Here is a 16,803-nt window from a genome sequence, read left to right on the forward strand (position 1 = left end):
AACACTGGACACTGGACTGTCTCCCTCGCCTGTTGGCGAAGATCTGAATCCGATTCCACTCTAACACTTGGTTTGTTTCTCTCGCAATCTAAATTTGCTTCGGATAGGTTTAGATGAATATCTCACATATTCAATCTGCACATCGAACACGTGTTTTTGTTCTACATAGAAAGGCGCTGTCCATAATCTACGCAAACTCATGTTTAACCATTCAGAACCCCCCTTCCTCCTTGTAGGCTTTTGTCCGTACAAAATTTCCGAAATTTGTATGAAGCAGATCTAGCAAAATACCTGTGGTCAGATCAAATTTCTGTCGATTTCCTTTGTTGTTGAGGCTGCGCCACCATGACCCTATGGGTCTGCCTCTGCTGCGATGTCCTACTGGGTTTCAGTCTAACGGTTGTTTTCAGATTTTGGTCCCGCCCCTGCTTAAAGTTGGTATCCACTTTCTCAATTTATGTTGCTATAGGCTTAACCCGTTAAAGCCCAAGGTGTCTCACATTTCAAATATTCAAATGAATTTGTTAACAATAATCAAGTTCAAATAAAAAAAAAATAGAAGTTCTTGTATTTTTCTTTTACGCTCCTACTTTGATTTACTCTTATACAAATTATTTTATTCAAATAGATCATGCTGAAAGTGTTTGGGTCCGATTCCCGGGTCCGTAGAGGATCTTTCTTTAGGGGAAATCCATAAATGACGTGACATTTTCTCTATCATTTTTTAAATATTCTCATGCCTGTTGTAGCATATTCTCTCAAACTTTATGTATGGGTTCATGACACCGTTCCTCCCCTCCCACCTCCTTCATATGATTACTCCAGGAATCCCAGCAAAGTAATCCAGAAGGAATCCCTGGATGAAACCCGTGAGAAATTCCATAAAGGAGCATCTAGTAGAAATTCTGGCAGCTATCCCTGAGGGAATCCCGAGAGCAATCTATGAAAGAATCCTGAAGAGATCCCTGAAAGAATCTCAAAAGGAGTCCCTGACAGAATATTAGGAGAATCTTAGTAGATATCCAGATAGGAATTCCGAAAGCAATTCATGAAGGAAACCTGAAAGGATTCCTGAAGAAACCATTAAAAGAATCTCGGAAGGATTCGCTGATAGAATCTCGGGAGAAATTCCTGAAGAAATTTTTAAATGAATCTCGGGAGGAACACCTAAAATAATGCATGAAGAAGTCTTGGGAGAAATCCCGGGGAGTTATTAAAACAATCCCTGAAAGAATCAGTTCATAAAGCAATCCATAAAGGAAGCCCAGAAGAAGTCCCAGAAGGAATCCCGCTCCAGGAAGATTTCCGAAAAGAAATCCATGAAAAAATCTTCTACAGAATCTTGGAGTTATCCCTGAAACAATCTCCAATATTCTGGACGAATCCCTCAAAATTTCCGACAGAGTTCTCTGAAAGAACCCTACAGAAATTCCAGGAGAAGCTAATGTAGGAATCCCGGAAAAAAACATTGTAGGCATCCCGGAAGGGATCCCTGAAGAAATTTCGGGAGTAATCCCTGAAAGATACCCAGGAAAATCCCACTGAATGTATCTCTTAGGGAATCTCTGAAGGGAAACTGGGAAAAATCATCTTAGAATCCTTGGAGAAAGAATCGCGGGAGGAATCCCGTGGGAAGTCCCAAGAGGTGTCCCGGGAGGAAGGAATGAATGAATCCTGGGCGAAATCCTTGATGGAGTCCCGAAAGAAATCCCTGAAGGAATCCCTGGAGGGATTCATATAGGAATTTTAGTAGGGGTTTCTAACGGAATTCCAGCAAAGAATTGCTAAAGGAAACATTGCCAGAAGAAACCCCGGGAGCAATCCCTATCGAAAACGCGGGAAGCATCAATGAAGGGATCCCGGAAAGAATCTCGAAAGAAATCCCGGGAAAAGCCGGAAAAAAACTTTATTGAATTTTGGGAGAAATTTGTAACGAAATCCCGAGAGGAATCTCAGAAAAAATGCGGGAGGAATCCTTAACCTTAACGGAAAACCAAGAGAAATTTCTAAAGAGAACCCGGGAGAAATACAGTGACAAATCAATGAAGGAAAGTCGGGAGAAATTCCGAAGAGAATCTCTAAAGGAATCCTAGGAAGAAGCATTCAAAGAATCCGTGAATGAATCACGAGAGAAATCCTTGAAGGAAATCCGTAAAAAAAAATAATGAAGAATTCTCGGGAGGTATCAATGAAGGATGTCTAAGAATTCCTAAAGAACCTTGAAATCCCTGAAAGAATCCCGGAAGAAAACCCAAGAAAAATGGTTGAGAAATTCCTGATGGAATCTGGGGGTCCGCAGAGAGGAGAATAGCAAATTTATAACAACAGAATCACAAGGCCCTACAAATCATGTTGTTAAATTAGTCCTCTCGTAACATTTTTTTTTATTATGATATTTGTTATTTTGCCGCTTACCACAGACAAGTATATAATATAATATGTTATGTTAATAACATAAAAAATACTGATTCCTTAATTCAGTTATTATGCCAAAATAACGTATTTTTTATGCTGTTGATATTCTCTTCTGTCCGTTAAAGAACACGGATGAAATATTACGAAAAAAATCTTAATGGAATCCCGAGAGGAATGAATGTAATAATTCCGGGTGGAATTCCTAATGGAATTCCGTAAAAAAATCCTAGAGGTATTTTTGACATAATCCTGGAGAAAAACTTGAAGGAATCATATGAGAAATACCTAAATGAAACCCAGGAATGATCACAGGAGGAATTCCTCAAGGAACCTGAGGGAAATCGTTTGAGGAACCCCTAAAGAAAACGCCAGAGAAATCCCGCCAGAAAGAAATTCGTAAGAAATCAATGAAGGAATCACGGGTGGAATCTCGGAAGGAATCTCGGGGTGGATTCCTTGAAGATTTTTAGAGGGATCCCAGGAAGAATTCTGAATTAAATACTGGAAGGATTTCCAGAAGGAATCCAATACATGTTAGGATTTAAATTGAAGTGCATCATTTTATCTTGAAACCTCGATTGTAAATTGAATTGAATTGTACACAGTATAATGTCTGGCAGTGGACAATTCGAACGTCGTCATCTGTCATCCTTTTTAGGTAATTTTACTAAGACGCCTTGCAGCCAGTCGGCCGGAAATGTCGCGGATTCCCATATGTTGCGGAAGTTGTGCAGATACTACGGGGTCAGCTTTGACCATCCTTCCAGGTCCGGATTTAGGGAGGGACCATGGCCCCGGGCTGCCACATTTCAGGGCCCCCACAAATTCTTATTTCATAAATAAAAATGTAAAGCGAAAAAGGAGTAGTCTAAGAAATATCTCTTTATTTGATTTTTATCATAAACATTTCTAATTTCTGTATACTGGAAAGATGATTGTGATATGTTGTGGTTCTAATTAGAAATACAGCAGCTATCTGTTCTGATATTTATGAAATTTCAAACATCCTTCAATAATTGTTAACAAAGTATTCATTGTAGTCAGTCGTGTGTATTAGCACAATAAATTTCACCGCTTATTCTGGAGAAAATCTTCGCCTGAAATGTGGAGGATATTCAGAGATTAGCTTGAGAATTTGCGTGTGGCAGACAATTTTCAGGTATAAGTGATGAGGGTGCGAGTTGAAAATCCGGCATCCGAATCGCGCTACGCGCTACAATATTCGTTGGTCAGTCGGTTTCCTCGGCGAGTGAAAAATCCGGGATCCAAATCGCGCGACAATTTTCGTGGGACGGTCGGTGTTTACGGTTAAGTAAACGATTAATGCGCTGACACGTTTGATATTGAACGACCATTGTCGTATGTGTATTACTCTTACTATTGGTCATCGTGACCAAATCAATCATAATCGTGATGAAGACCGCGACGTGTATTTCCATATATCCAGTGGATCATATCACCTACCAGAGGTGGCTCCTAGATCCACACCTTACCTTACCCTACTAACCACCACTCCTTCCCGTGACATGGTTTCTAGTAGCAACGGTTATCGAACTAACATTCCTTCCCTTTTCTGATGACCGCAAGGACATGGCCAGCACCGTTATTGACTTTAAATTGCTGAACTCTCGAATTGTGCACATTGAGAATGGGGACACGCAAAAAATCCGTTCCGATAATAGAAATACACTAGAACTTCAATGGCGCTGTAGTCACATTTCGTATTTAATTATTTTAATAACTTTAATTGCAATAATTAACTATTCTCAAGTGTCCATCTTGTAGAGGATCTCTTGTTATTGTAAACAAAATTAACTTGACACTTCTAGTACCGCTGCTGACGCTGTAAGGGCTTGGCAAACTAGATGTCACACGAACAGTCGCGGCATTGGACTTCTGCGGCTAGTTATTCTACTGTTCCGATATACGCGCACTCCCAGTCACGGCAACGGAAGCAAACGGGAACTATACATAGCAACGATAACAACAATAAGAAATGTACACCGTGAACTAGATTTCACGTTCTCTAGAACGCCCATATTGACAGCTGGAACGAGTTCCAGCTCACGGTGTATATTTGCTTGTTCTCATATTTACGTTTGTTTGTTCACGTTTATCAGAACGGTTTTCTGAGCGTGATAGCTAGTCCCAAGCTTTCACATTCATTGGTTCTCTGTGCAACTTCGATTGATCTGGTCAATCATGGAGTAGCAACTACGATGTGTGCGGTTGTCTTTGCTTGCTTGCATTGCTTTGCTTAAAAGGAATCGCTCAAGAAATTCCTTGACCGATTCCTCACAGAAACTTTCTACAGTGACTGCCATATAAATTTGTCAGAGCTTATGGGATTTCGTCTAATTGGGGGTGTAAGCGAATATCTCAGGCGTATTACAAGATAGCACCATACTTTCTTTGGCAAAGTTGTGGTACTAGAATAAATCTACCACACAATGCCAACTATCATCCAATTAGTTGGCAATTTGGCCGATAGAGGCGCTATGCAGAAGTGGTTGCTATGTACACCCGCCAGTAGAAGCACTCATAAGTTATCACATGTGATATCTCAAGATCTACTTTATTTGGAACAATGCTGTCTTCGGCAAAGTTGTTCAGTAAGTCAAGAACAGAGTTTCCCGAGTTTCCCATTGCTCATGTGTACAGGGGGTGACCAAAATGTGTGGGATAGGCAACTTTTTTTTTCTCTCACAAAAAAGTTCAACAAGCTGTAACATTTCATAGAGTGCATTAAAAATTCTTAAATTTTGACTGTTTGTCAACCTGTTATATGTACATCATTGCTACAAATTTTAGCGCGATTGATTAATTTTTCGCGAAGTTAGATCCGTTCTGGTTAAGCCTCATTTTTTAGACAACTAATTTTTGAACTATCGTCTCTCGGAAACCATATATTGTTGATAAACGTTCAAAATTTCAAAATAATTGGGTTGCATTGGCTTTTCTCGGTGACAGGTTGTATTAAAACAGCGTTTTGTACGTTACGCGTTTCGGCCTACTATTCTTCAGCCTTCCTCAGACGCCTACAAAACTTTTATTAGACAATTACAATTTTCGTCAAATTCTTACAAAAAAGGGGGGACACTTACAGCATGCTGAATGCGAGCTTGGTCTGTCACTATTAACTAATTTTATCTTACTATGCTACCAGGGGAACATCCTACTCAGCATGCACTTCGTTCGTTTCGTTATCGGTAATGTTCGTGTTTTGCGCCGTTCATGTCTGCGTTCGTGCTCGTGGTTCCTCACGTAGCCGAGCCAATAGTCCGTTGTACGTGGAGTTAAAATTGTCGCATTCTCGTTGGAGGTTCACTGTTTGCTGCTCGCCTTGCTTTTTATGTGAAATATGTGAACACCGATTGATTCCGTTCTTTTTGTTTTCATGGGTGCTCACTTCTAACAAAAAATACAAAAATAAGAAACAAAACAAACAGCGACTCAATCCTTTGTTTTTCGTAGGATGGAAATGGGAGCCACATGCTTAATAAGGGAACCAATACCCTATCACATGTGATAACTTATGAGTGCTTCTACTAGCGAGTGTACATAGCAACCACTTCTGCATAGCGCCTCTATGGGCCAAATTGCCAACTAATTGGATGATAGTTGGCATTGTGGTAGATCTATTTTAGTACTACAATTTTGCCAAAGAAAGTATGGTGCTATCTTGTAATACGCCTGAGATACTCGCTCACGCTCCCAATTAGACGAAATCCAATAAGCTCTGTGATTCCCACAACATAGACTGCCGTGTAATAGGAATCCGTGTAATAGGTGAACGTGTAGACGGAAGCCGTGTAGTACAAGTGTAGACGGTATTGCGATTGAAGAAAAAGAATTTCTTAGGCGATTCAGGCGAGGAAATTGCCATGCACCAAGATAGGCCAAGAAATTCCTTCTGATCTGCAAACAGCCCTATAGTCATAATGGTTGTGTATTAGAGCAGTTCCAAAGCTTGTGTTTAATCTGAGTGAATGTTATGTCACGAAACCAGATTCAATTGCTAACCTTTTCAGTGTTGAAATCACCGAGCAACCTTAACTGTTTCTCTTCAAATTTCAACTCGTAAAAGTATTCCCTCGGAAACCGAAACAAGTGCTGGCACTCACGAACGTGACCAGGGCAAACAGGTCGCTTCGGATTACGTCCTGCCCAGAGAACCAGCAACTGGAAGTAATGAAAAGAACAAGCAAATCCACCCACCGTTTTGTGAAACGATAAGCCGGAACGGGTGCTGCATTTTTCTCGGATTTCTGCTCAAATCGAGCGGAGCATACTACCTACAGTTGGAGGTTGAGTGTGCTTGGAAGTCACGTTCCCTCCGGGATGCATAGAAAGGCGGACGGATGGAAAACGGGAAAGTAAGTGCAGCAGGGAATGCTGCCTAATGGTGCTATTTAAGAATTTGAGCTTAATGGATCGGGGAAAAGAAAGTGTGCTTCTCTCACGGGAGCAGTTGAAACGATTAAAATCCGAACTTGAAATGGAAGATATCATACATACAGGCACTTCAAGGCGGCAAATCCAAGGAAAAGAGGTGCCATCAAGTGGAAATAGAGGGAAAAAAAGTTTTATTGTGATAGGTTAGGAGGGGAGCGGAAGGTTCATTTTGTGGTTTGCACTTGCACTTCTCCCATCCAGGTGTTTGTGTGCAGAACGGAATCGCAATGGACGGTAATTATGGACACGTGTACCTACCTTGGACTGCAGTGTAGTGCAGTGTGAAATTGACCACTGAGCTGTAAAAACCTGTGTCGATTGTCCTGATTGCGGGGTGAAATGCTGAGACATTGGGAGCAAATGGGATTCTTTTAGAAGCAGCAATGGACCTTGGGGATTAAAGTTTTGAAGTTAAGCGACCTATTGAGTCAAAGGAATAAATAATAAGACGTGGACACCGTCTTCAGCCAGAGGCTGTACAGACTGAATGAAACTTTACACTAGACAAGGGACACACAGAGCATGCACCAGTGGATACGGAGATAAACTATCCTCGCGAAAAGTTCCATCGCCCAGAGCGGGAATCGAATCCTCACCCCATAGCATGGTGCGATAAGAAGCTTGGTGACCCTTGGCTATGAGGCTCCAAATGTGGTAAACTTTACTACTTGCAGTATCTATATTGAAGTTTAGTTCACAAATGAGGTGACACAGTTATGAGTGCATGTGTTTTGTGTATGCCACGGTTGCATGGTTCCCATCGCTTACCAAAGTGAATCCTGATCTGTAACTATATGTCTCTCACTACTAACAAAAAATCCTTTCCGTGTCAATTGTGAAGGGCCCAGAAGGGGCCGTCCATATACCACCTGGACAGCTTGGAGGGGGGAGGGGGTTCAAGAAAAGTCCACGCTTGTCCACGGAGAGGGGGGGGGGGGGGTTCGTCAAATGTCCACGTGGACAACATAATCATAAAAATAAAGAAACAAGAATTTAAAAACGAAACAAATTATGGCGCATTATTGATGAGATTCTCTTCAATAACAGTTCTTTCAAACATTTTATGTTATTATACATTGTCTTTTAGTTGGAAGTGTCTTCTTGAAGAAAAAAATCATGGCATTGATTCACTGACTAATTTGTTATTAACTATCAGAATTTTGAATTACCGTAATCCGGGGTCAAATTGATCACTTTAAACAACTTTTGCGGATAACATTAGGCCGATGCAAATATTTAATTTGTTTTATGTCACCCGCCCCCTTCAAAAATCCCAAAATATTGAAGGGGCGAAAAAAAAAACATGGCGTCCCATGACTCCATTTTCAATAGAAAATTTTTTTACAAGCAACTATTTTTCAATAGTTGAAAAATATTTTTTCAATAGTTGGTAAAATTTTTAATTTTTCAATAGTTTTTTTTTGTTTGTTCCTTATTTATTTTTGTCCCCCCCCTCGTACCTGGTGAGAGGTCTCGAACATAAAAGAAAAATAATATTTGCATCGGCCTTAGTGGCAATTCAAATGTTGCCAAAAGAATTTCTGGAAAATCAGTACCCAGTGAACCTCCATGGAACCCTGTGACAGAATTTTGTTGAACAAATTTAAACTTTAAGTTAATTAACTCCAAAAACCAAAATATGGAAATGCCAGTTTGGGGCGAAATTGATCAGCATACAATTAAGCATCCGTTAGAAAGCAAAATTTCCTTCTCCGCTTAATTTTGCTCTTCTAAAACCGAAAAACGCATTTAAACTCTTACAACTAGGGTGCCTGTACCAGTTATCGCACCACCTAAGAAAAACTATTTCTACAAAAATAAGAAGAAGACCGATAAATGTAAACAATAAGTCAAATGATTGATTAGTTTTCATATTTTACAGGAAAAATATAAAACCGGAGCCAAAACTACTTTTAGTATTTATTACGGCGTGTGCCAATGATAGGAACCCTGTACCAGTTATGGATACATTTGTTAATTTGGGTTCCACTTCGCACTATTTACATGCATCCCTTATGGGATTTGCCATAACTGGTACACTATGGCGAAATAGGGTGCAAGAAGGCCGAAAAGTTAAGGAAAATGATTTATTTCTACCATAATTTGAGCAAATTGTGAAGTTTGAATGATTGCAATCATGTTTTGTGATCGTGATCTATTGTTCACGAAATTTTTCTTGTTGATTTGTATCTTTAAAGGTTGAAAATCAACTATGGCGAATTTGAGGTACTATAGCCATAACTGGTACACTGAGCCTAGTGAATTTAATACTTAAAATACAAAATTAAATATTAAAATTTTCCCTTATACGGCTAAAGTTAGGCAATTCAATTTGAAATAAGTGATTTCTATCACAATAAATGACTATTTCATCATAAAATGAACATTTTTTGAAAAATTCATGTTCAGAATAGCTACATAACATCCCAGCCAAGGCTCCACAAAAATGTTCAAACAGAGAATTCACGGTGAGTCCTACAGGCAATCGATTGTTTAGTAGCAATGATTTCGGCTAAATGAGAAATACATTGCAAATTCCTTTAAAAATAAGGCAAAACTAACTTTTTTCTAAAAAATAAAAGTTTACACTCATCTCTAGACATCTATGAACTAGAAGCATTAAAAAGTTTAAGATCATTACGACGCTTAAGAGTTCCTAGTATGGAATAACAATGTTGTACCCGAATGATCAATTTCACCCCGCTAATCAATTTGACCCCGGTTTACGGTACTTAGTTTTCTTCATCGAGGAATATTCGGGAGATTTAAAATGGAGTGTAGACCATGCAAATGTTGGTGTTTCAGTCTGAAAATTTTCATTAAAGATGTATGGATTTCTCGTTGTTTCTCATCAAACTGCTTCGAAGTTTCAAAATACATGTAGATATTTGCAGGCTTATCTTAAATACTTTTTGTAGCTTCCTTTAAAATGTAAGATGTTTCTATAGGATATTGAAGCAATATAATTTAATTACGACTATACTCTATACATTTTTGAACAGATGCTGTAATTCTTGTTTTTGTAAGAATCTAAGAACTATAATCTTATCTCAACAAAAATCTAAGAAAAAAATAACTAATCATAACAAAACAGTCAGGCAATCATAGATTGAACAAACATTCTAGAATACATCGTCTTCGATCAGAAGTTGCGCAGGTAAAACAATGACTAACATTAGGTGAAGGATATCACACGAAGCACCCAGTGGAGAATTTTCCGAATGAAGCGGGAATCGAACCCACACTCTCACAAACATTAAGCTTAATTTTAAACAATGTTGAAAACTTGTAGGTACATATTTTGTGCCTGTTTAAAAATAGTTATTTATGTAACGAGTTGCAAAAAGTTGAGTTGTTCTAATACTTCGCCCATTCTATTGGTTTTCTGTGCAATTCTGCTAACGCTGGTCAAGGTACCACATTTTATCCATACGAAATTTAACCTACACTGAAAGAAGTTACAGCACGAAATCAAACAAGAATTTGGTAATTAAATTATACTACTCGTCATGAGCTCGTAAAGACTGACGAAAATATTACAAGAACAGTTAGTCTGATTTATAATTGATGGTGAATAAATATTTAAGAATTAAATAATACAATTATCGTGGTTTTCAACAATTTCACCCACCAGACAGCAAAACCCATCAACAAGTTGAAGAATCATGTAAACACACAGAATCCCATTTTCCAGCAGAGCAACTTTCCGTCTTCTCTGGTTCCAGAAGGAATGCAAACCGGGGTTCCATTTGTGTCCCATCCCGTCCTTTCTCGCGCTTGATTATCTCCCCTTTCGCTTACCTTTCCTCCAGTTTGGAGATCCGCTGTTTCAGCTTCGCCTGGCTGGCCGAGTACTCCGCTAGAAGTCGTGCCAACCGGAGGTTCAGGTTCTCCACCGTTTGCTCCAGCTTGGCCACGCCGCTCTCCAGTGTGTCCTGTTGGTGCTGGGCGCCTGTTGATTGTTAATTAAATTTTCGCTTTAATCTAAGCATCTGTTGGACGATCGGTCGGCCAGGCCGGATGAGTATACTTTTTTGTGCTCCATTTCAAGGGGGTACCATTAGGAGGCGAACGGAGCAAAATTGTAACTCAAACAGACTGGGCTCGAATACAAAGCTGAACTTGCAGTATGGCGTTTCAGGTGTCCAAAATTCGTTGGAGTTGCATAGCAAGATTTTATTTTTTTTCAATTATTAGTATTATATTACAGGAGAAAACGTAATTTTTGCCACCTGAATCCACAGATGTGTCCCATTGTTCGATCAGCATACGATACACGACTAACTTCAGAAACCGTGGCAAGGCAAAAGGATACTCACTGGCAAAAACTGCTTCGTCCAGCAGTCCATCCTTACGCAATAATTGACACCCACGTTCCGTTAGGGACGCCCGCGCTTCCGGATAGTCGGCCAAAGTTTCCCACAAGTCACGCTTCGCCAGGCAGAACAGATCCGAATAACCTTTCGAAATGGAACAAATGGACGAGACGAGATCATCAATTATCGTCGTTGTCGACCCATACACGCACTGTCGGGAATTCCCTTACCAATTGACCGCACGTTCGCCGTTCGCCGATTTCCGGTTCGATTACCGGCAATTTCCAGCACTGATACCTCGCCGAACACTGAGCCGGCACCGAGCGTAGCCAGCACCGTCAAACCGTCGTCTCCGACCACCGACAAGCTACCCCGTTTCACGATGTACATCTCCTTCCCCACGTCGCCCTTCCGACAGATGTAGTCTCCCGGACTGAAGACCTGCAATTTTGCGAAACACTCGATTAACAGTGTTTGATTTCACACAGCCACTGCATTTTGACGGACATACCTGTAGTTTCAGCTTCAGTACCAGTGCTTCCAGCAGGCCAGGTTCACAGTCCTGGAAAATTCGAACCTGCTTCAGCGTGTCCATGTGCACACGGATGGCAATTTCAGCTTTCAGCTTGTCCGGTAGCGCGGCAAGAACCCGTTCCTCATCCAGGGCGCCACTTTGAGCCCACGTGTACGCGAACCATCGGATAACCTGTGACGAAAATATGGGTGGGTCATGTGCCTGTCTACCAAAAGGTAGCAACTCAAGTGGTTTATTGGAATGGTAATAAAAATAATAAAATGATTTAAACAGCAGTGGCATGTTTTAATCAAAACAATAAAAAATAAACACAATTCTAAGGAACATGGTTTGGCTTGCAGTCTCTCAAATCAAAACAGAGGTTATCTATTTACCGACGTTTCGGCGCAATGTATTTTGCCTTCTTCTTGGGATCACTAAAATGGTTTATACAATAAGTTTCATTTTACATTTCTATTTGTGTGTCATTTACTTACTAGAGTTCTGTTTTTTGTCATTGTGTGTTTAATTTCTACATAAAATTGTTCTATTTTTGTTCGTCGCATCACGTTGAAGTTCAAGTTCACTCACTGCTTCGGTAGACTGTTTGGTAAGGGGCCGTCCATATACCACGTGGACAGAAAATTCATGGTTTTTGACCCCCTCCCCCATCCCCGTGGACAAGCGTGGATTTTTCATTGCCCCCAACCCCCCCTCCCCCAATGTCCACGTGGCCATCAGAAAATTTTTTTTTTTACATTTCTAAAAAAATAGAAAAAGTGATTTTGAAATGTTTTTTTTTTAATTTTTTTTTTTTTCCTAAATCATGTCTCAAATATAATTGAAAACTTTATAAAATACAAATATTCTATAGCTTTACATAGAATACAAACATGTAGCACAAAATAGGTACCTACAAGTTTTCAACATTGTTTTTAATTCAGCTTAATGTTTGTGAGAGTGTGGGTTCGATTCTTTCTCCAGTTGGTGAAAATTTTTCGTCAAACGGAAATTTTTCATTGGGTGTTTTTCGTGTAATGTCTATCGCCTAATGTTAGTGATTGTTCAATGTTTAGTCTGTACAGCCTCTGGTTGAAGATGGTGTTTTTTAGAATATTTATTCAATCTATGATTGTCTGATTGTTTTGTTGAGATAAGGTAATTTTAAATCTTAGATTTTTGTTGAGATAAGATTATATTTCTTAGATTCTTACAAAAACCAAAATTTACAGCAACTAAATTGTATTGGTGAGGCTTAGACTTCAATATCCATTAGACACATCTTAAATTTTAAAGGAACCTACAAAAAAATGTTTTTGAGATAAGCCTGCAATTCCCTACATGTATTCTGAAACTTTGAAGTAGCTTAAAAAATTGATATGAAACTTAGAAAAATTCATACAGAACTTCAAAGAAAATTTTCTGACTGAAACACCAACATTTGCATGGTTTTAAATCTCCAGTATATTCCTCGATGAAGAAAACTAAGTAATAAGAAATTCTGATAATTTAAAACAAATTAATCTGAGAATCAGTACCATATTTTTTTTTTATAATAAAACAAAATGTATGAAAGAACTGTTGAAGAGAATCTCATCAATAAAGCGACATAATTTGTTTCGTTTGTTGATTCTTGTTTCCTAATTTATATGTTAATGGTGTCCACGTGGACATTTGACGAACCCCCACCTCCCTCTCCGTGGACAAGCGTGGACTTTTCGCTAACCCCCTCCCCCCTCCAAGCTGTCCACGTGGTATATGGACGACCCCTAACTGATCTGTGTTATGGTTTAGGTGGGGTCGGATGGGTGGTTGGTGTTTCTGTTATTTTGTCCATTAGTGTTTTTTGCCATGACTGTGTTAATTCTGTGTATTAGTTCAGAGAGCGTACTACTAAGTCTATCTGTATCTGTCCGTTTGTTGATGGAATCGTTGTCGTTGCTTATGTGTATCATCTCTAGAATCGGGAGAATGTTTCTCTTGTACGTCCGATCGACTATTCGTGTTGTCTCGTAGATGAGCCTATGGTCGTGGTCGATGCAGTGGGCCAAGAGAGCTGTTTTTTCTCTGAGTGCTCTCACTGGTTCATCTGCATATGTACGGCCTGACTCTAATAGGTTCTCCAGTTGGTTGAGATTGCTCCGATGGCCCGACAATCTCTTCTTCAGTAGGTTGCCGGTCACACTAATGGACAAAATAACAGAAACACCAACCACCCATCCGACCCCACCTAAACCATAACACAGATCAGTTAGGTACCAAACAGTCTACCGAAGCAGTGAGTGAACTTGAACTTCAACGTGATGCGACGAACAAAAATAGGACAATTTTATGTAGAAATAAAACACACAATGACAAAAAACAGAACTCTAGTCAGTAAATGACACACAAATAGAAATGTAAAATGAAACTTATTGTATAAACCATTTTAGTGATCCCAAGAAAAAGGCAAAATACATTGCGCCGAAACGTCGGAAAATAGATAACCTCTGTTTCCTTTTGATTTGAGAGACTGCAAGCCAAACCATATTTGATAGAAAACTTTACAGTCTATAAATCAAGATTCTAAAGAACTTGTTCTTACCCTTGCTTCCAATTCTCCACCGACTTTCCTAAAAGCCATATATTGCTTGACACCATCCATTCGATTCTGGAATTCCACACGAGTAACGTTCATATTGGAAATCATGGAACCGATGTTACCTATAAAGGCGATAAAACAAAAGTAGATGTCATTCAAATTAATCGTATCAGAGTGAATTCACAGGTAATATTAAATATGCCAGTACACATGTACACTCATTGCACAATTATGGGTCACTCAAGAAGCAATCATTTCATAATATAAATCGTTTTTCGTAGAAAAATAACATTTTGATTATTATTATTTTATATTCTACTAATTAATAAAACCCCTTTTTATTGTTTTACATAGAGATCTGCTTGTACAGTTCACTTTTTTTTTTATCCTCCCCTGTTGGGGAAATTAAGCCACTGCGTCCAATAGGCTGAACTTTTGTGGCATGTCCCGTTTTGATATTCGCATCTAGCCAGCTAATTACCATGTGTCAAGTAATCAGCTACTGCCACGACGCGTCGTCTCCCAGTCAGGTGCAATGGAATTGATAAACTCCAAAACCTTCTCAGGTTTTGCAGACCAGATCTCACTGGGTTGCAAGCAACCACTATTTAGAAATCTTTGCCTGCGCGTGTATAAAGCACCACAACTGCAAAGCAGATGTTCCGAGGTTTCACGTTCCGTATTACAGAAACGACAGATATCACTCTGAATATGGCCAATATTTTTCAAGTGATACCTGCTCGGGCAGTGTCCAGTTACTAGGCCAGTGTATGTACATAGAGCTCTCTTATTGAGCACTAAGAGCTTTTTGGTTTTATAAGCATTTGGTGTTATAAATCGTTTTGACTGATTGCAATTTTTGACGTCCATCCAATTGGATATCACCCTCTGCTCAGCCCAGCGTTTCAGGTCCCTTTTAATTGTACAGTTTGATATACCACAGAATGGTTCTGGGCCAGCAAACTGTAAATTGGAACCACTTTTAGCAAGCTCGTCTGCCATTTCATTCCCTTCAATGCCACAGTGACCTGGAACCCAGTATAAGTTTACTGAATTCCCTTGGCACAGCCTGCGCAGTGAAAGGATGCATTCCCAGACAAGCTTTGAAGTACATTTGTAAGCGCACAATGCTTTTAGTGCAGCTTGACTATCTGAGAAAATACAAATATTTGCATACCTGTATTTTCTCTCAAGGCAGATATTTGCGCATTTTAAAATAGCAAGAATCTCTGCTTGAAACACCGTAGGATAGTGTCCCATCGCCACTGAAATTTGTATTCCAGGGCCGTAGATTCCTGCTCCCGTTTTTATTCCAACTTTTGAGCCATCTGTAAAGAATTTGATTGACCCTTGACGAACAGTGGGACCACCGACTTCCCAATCTGCACGAGTTGTTTCGTGCAACTTGTAAGGAACATCATGGTTCTCCACAGGTTTCATCCAGTCTTTAATCATTTTCATTACTGGCCTATTTTGGAAGTATTGTGAAATGCTCAGGTGACCTACAAGATCACCTGGCATAAACTTTTCAACTCGTTCAAGTCTCAGCAATTCCTTTTCTGCTTCTAATTGCACGTACTCGTGCAAAGGTAGTAGATTGAGAATCGCATCTAAAGCTTTTGATGGAGTGCTTCGCATCGCTCCTGTAACAGCAATGGACGCAAGACGTTGAATTTTCGCAAGCTTTGATTGTGTGGTAGCCTCTTTTGTTTTTGGCCACCAGACAAACGAAGCATACGTCACTTTTGGGCGGATTATGGCAGTATAAATCCACATTATCATTTTTGGTTTCAAGCCCCACTTCCTGCCAATAGTTTTGGAGCATAACCAAAACGCACTTGTTGCCTTACCGATCACGGACTCAATTTGAGCATTCCAGTTCAGTTTGGCATCCAGAATCAAACCTAAGTATTTGACTCGATCACTAGGATGAATTTGTATCCCTCCAAGCCGAAAAGCTTTAAGGTTGATCTTCCTTCTCCTAGTGAAAGGGACAATTACGACTTTTGACGGGTTGATGCTAAGGCCCTCCTTAATACACCATGAATGTGTATAGTTTAGAGCCCTTTGCATTCTTTCCGAAACAGTTCCGTCATACTTTCCTCTCACTATTATGACTATATCGTCTGCAAAGCCTACAACTTCGAAACCTTTATCCTTCAAGCTTCTTAGAAGATCGTCTACAACCAAGGACCACATTAGTGGTGAGAGGACTCCTCCTTGAGGGCAACCTTTCGTTGCCCTTACTGTTATAGAAGAACTTCCCAGCTCAGAGGTGATTTCTCTTTGTGCAAGCACAGTATCAATCCAATGTATGATACATTGGTCGAAGTTTTTGTTCTCCATGGCACGCTTCATAGATGAATAGGAGGCATTATCAAATGCTCCTTCTATGTCTAAAAAGGCGCATAGAGCTATTTCTTTTGCTGAAAACGTTTTTTCCACCTTTGTTACTAGCGAATGAAGTGCCGTAACCGTTGACTTACCAGATTGATAAGCAAACTGGAAGTCAGATAGGAGAT

At 39.7% G+C, this 16,803-nt stretch overlaps 1 protein-coding gene across 2 annotated transcripts in view; it reads right to left on the reverse strand.

The window, feature by feature from the left end:
• The window catches only part of LOC109410252 (cyclic nucleotide-gated cation channel subunit A), a 321,275-nt gene that overhangs the window by 15,460 nt on the left and 289,012 nt on the right, over window positions 1-16,803 (reverse strand). For both annotated transcript variants that reach the window (XM_062850523.1, XM_062850524.1), the window contains exons 7-11: window positions 14,285-14,403; window positions 11,698-11,892; window positions 11,417-11,627; window positions 11,190-11,330; window positions 10,672-10,822 (exon numbers count right to left, since the gene is read on the reverse strand). In XM_062850523.1, the coding sequence (XP_062706507.1) occupies window positions 10,672-10,822; window positions 11,190-11,330; window positions 11,417-11,627; window positions 11,698-11,892; window positions 14,285-14,403 (817 nt within the window). The remainder of the gene's footprint in view (window positions 1-10,671; window positions 10,823-11,189; window positions 11,331-11,416; window positions 11,628-11,697; window positions 11,893-14,284; window positions 14,404-16,803) is intronic.

Source organism: Aedes albopictus, chromosome 2 (genome assembly GCF_035046485.1).
Source record: "Aedes albopictus strain Foshan chromosome 2, AalbF5, whole genome shotgun sequence".
In the NCBI taxonomy this organism is placed as follows: domain Eukaryota; kingdom Metazoa; phylum Arthropoda; class Insecta; order Diptera; family Culicidae; genus Aedes; species Aedes albopictus.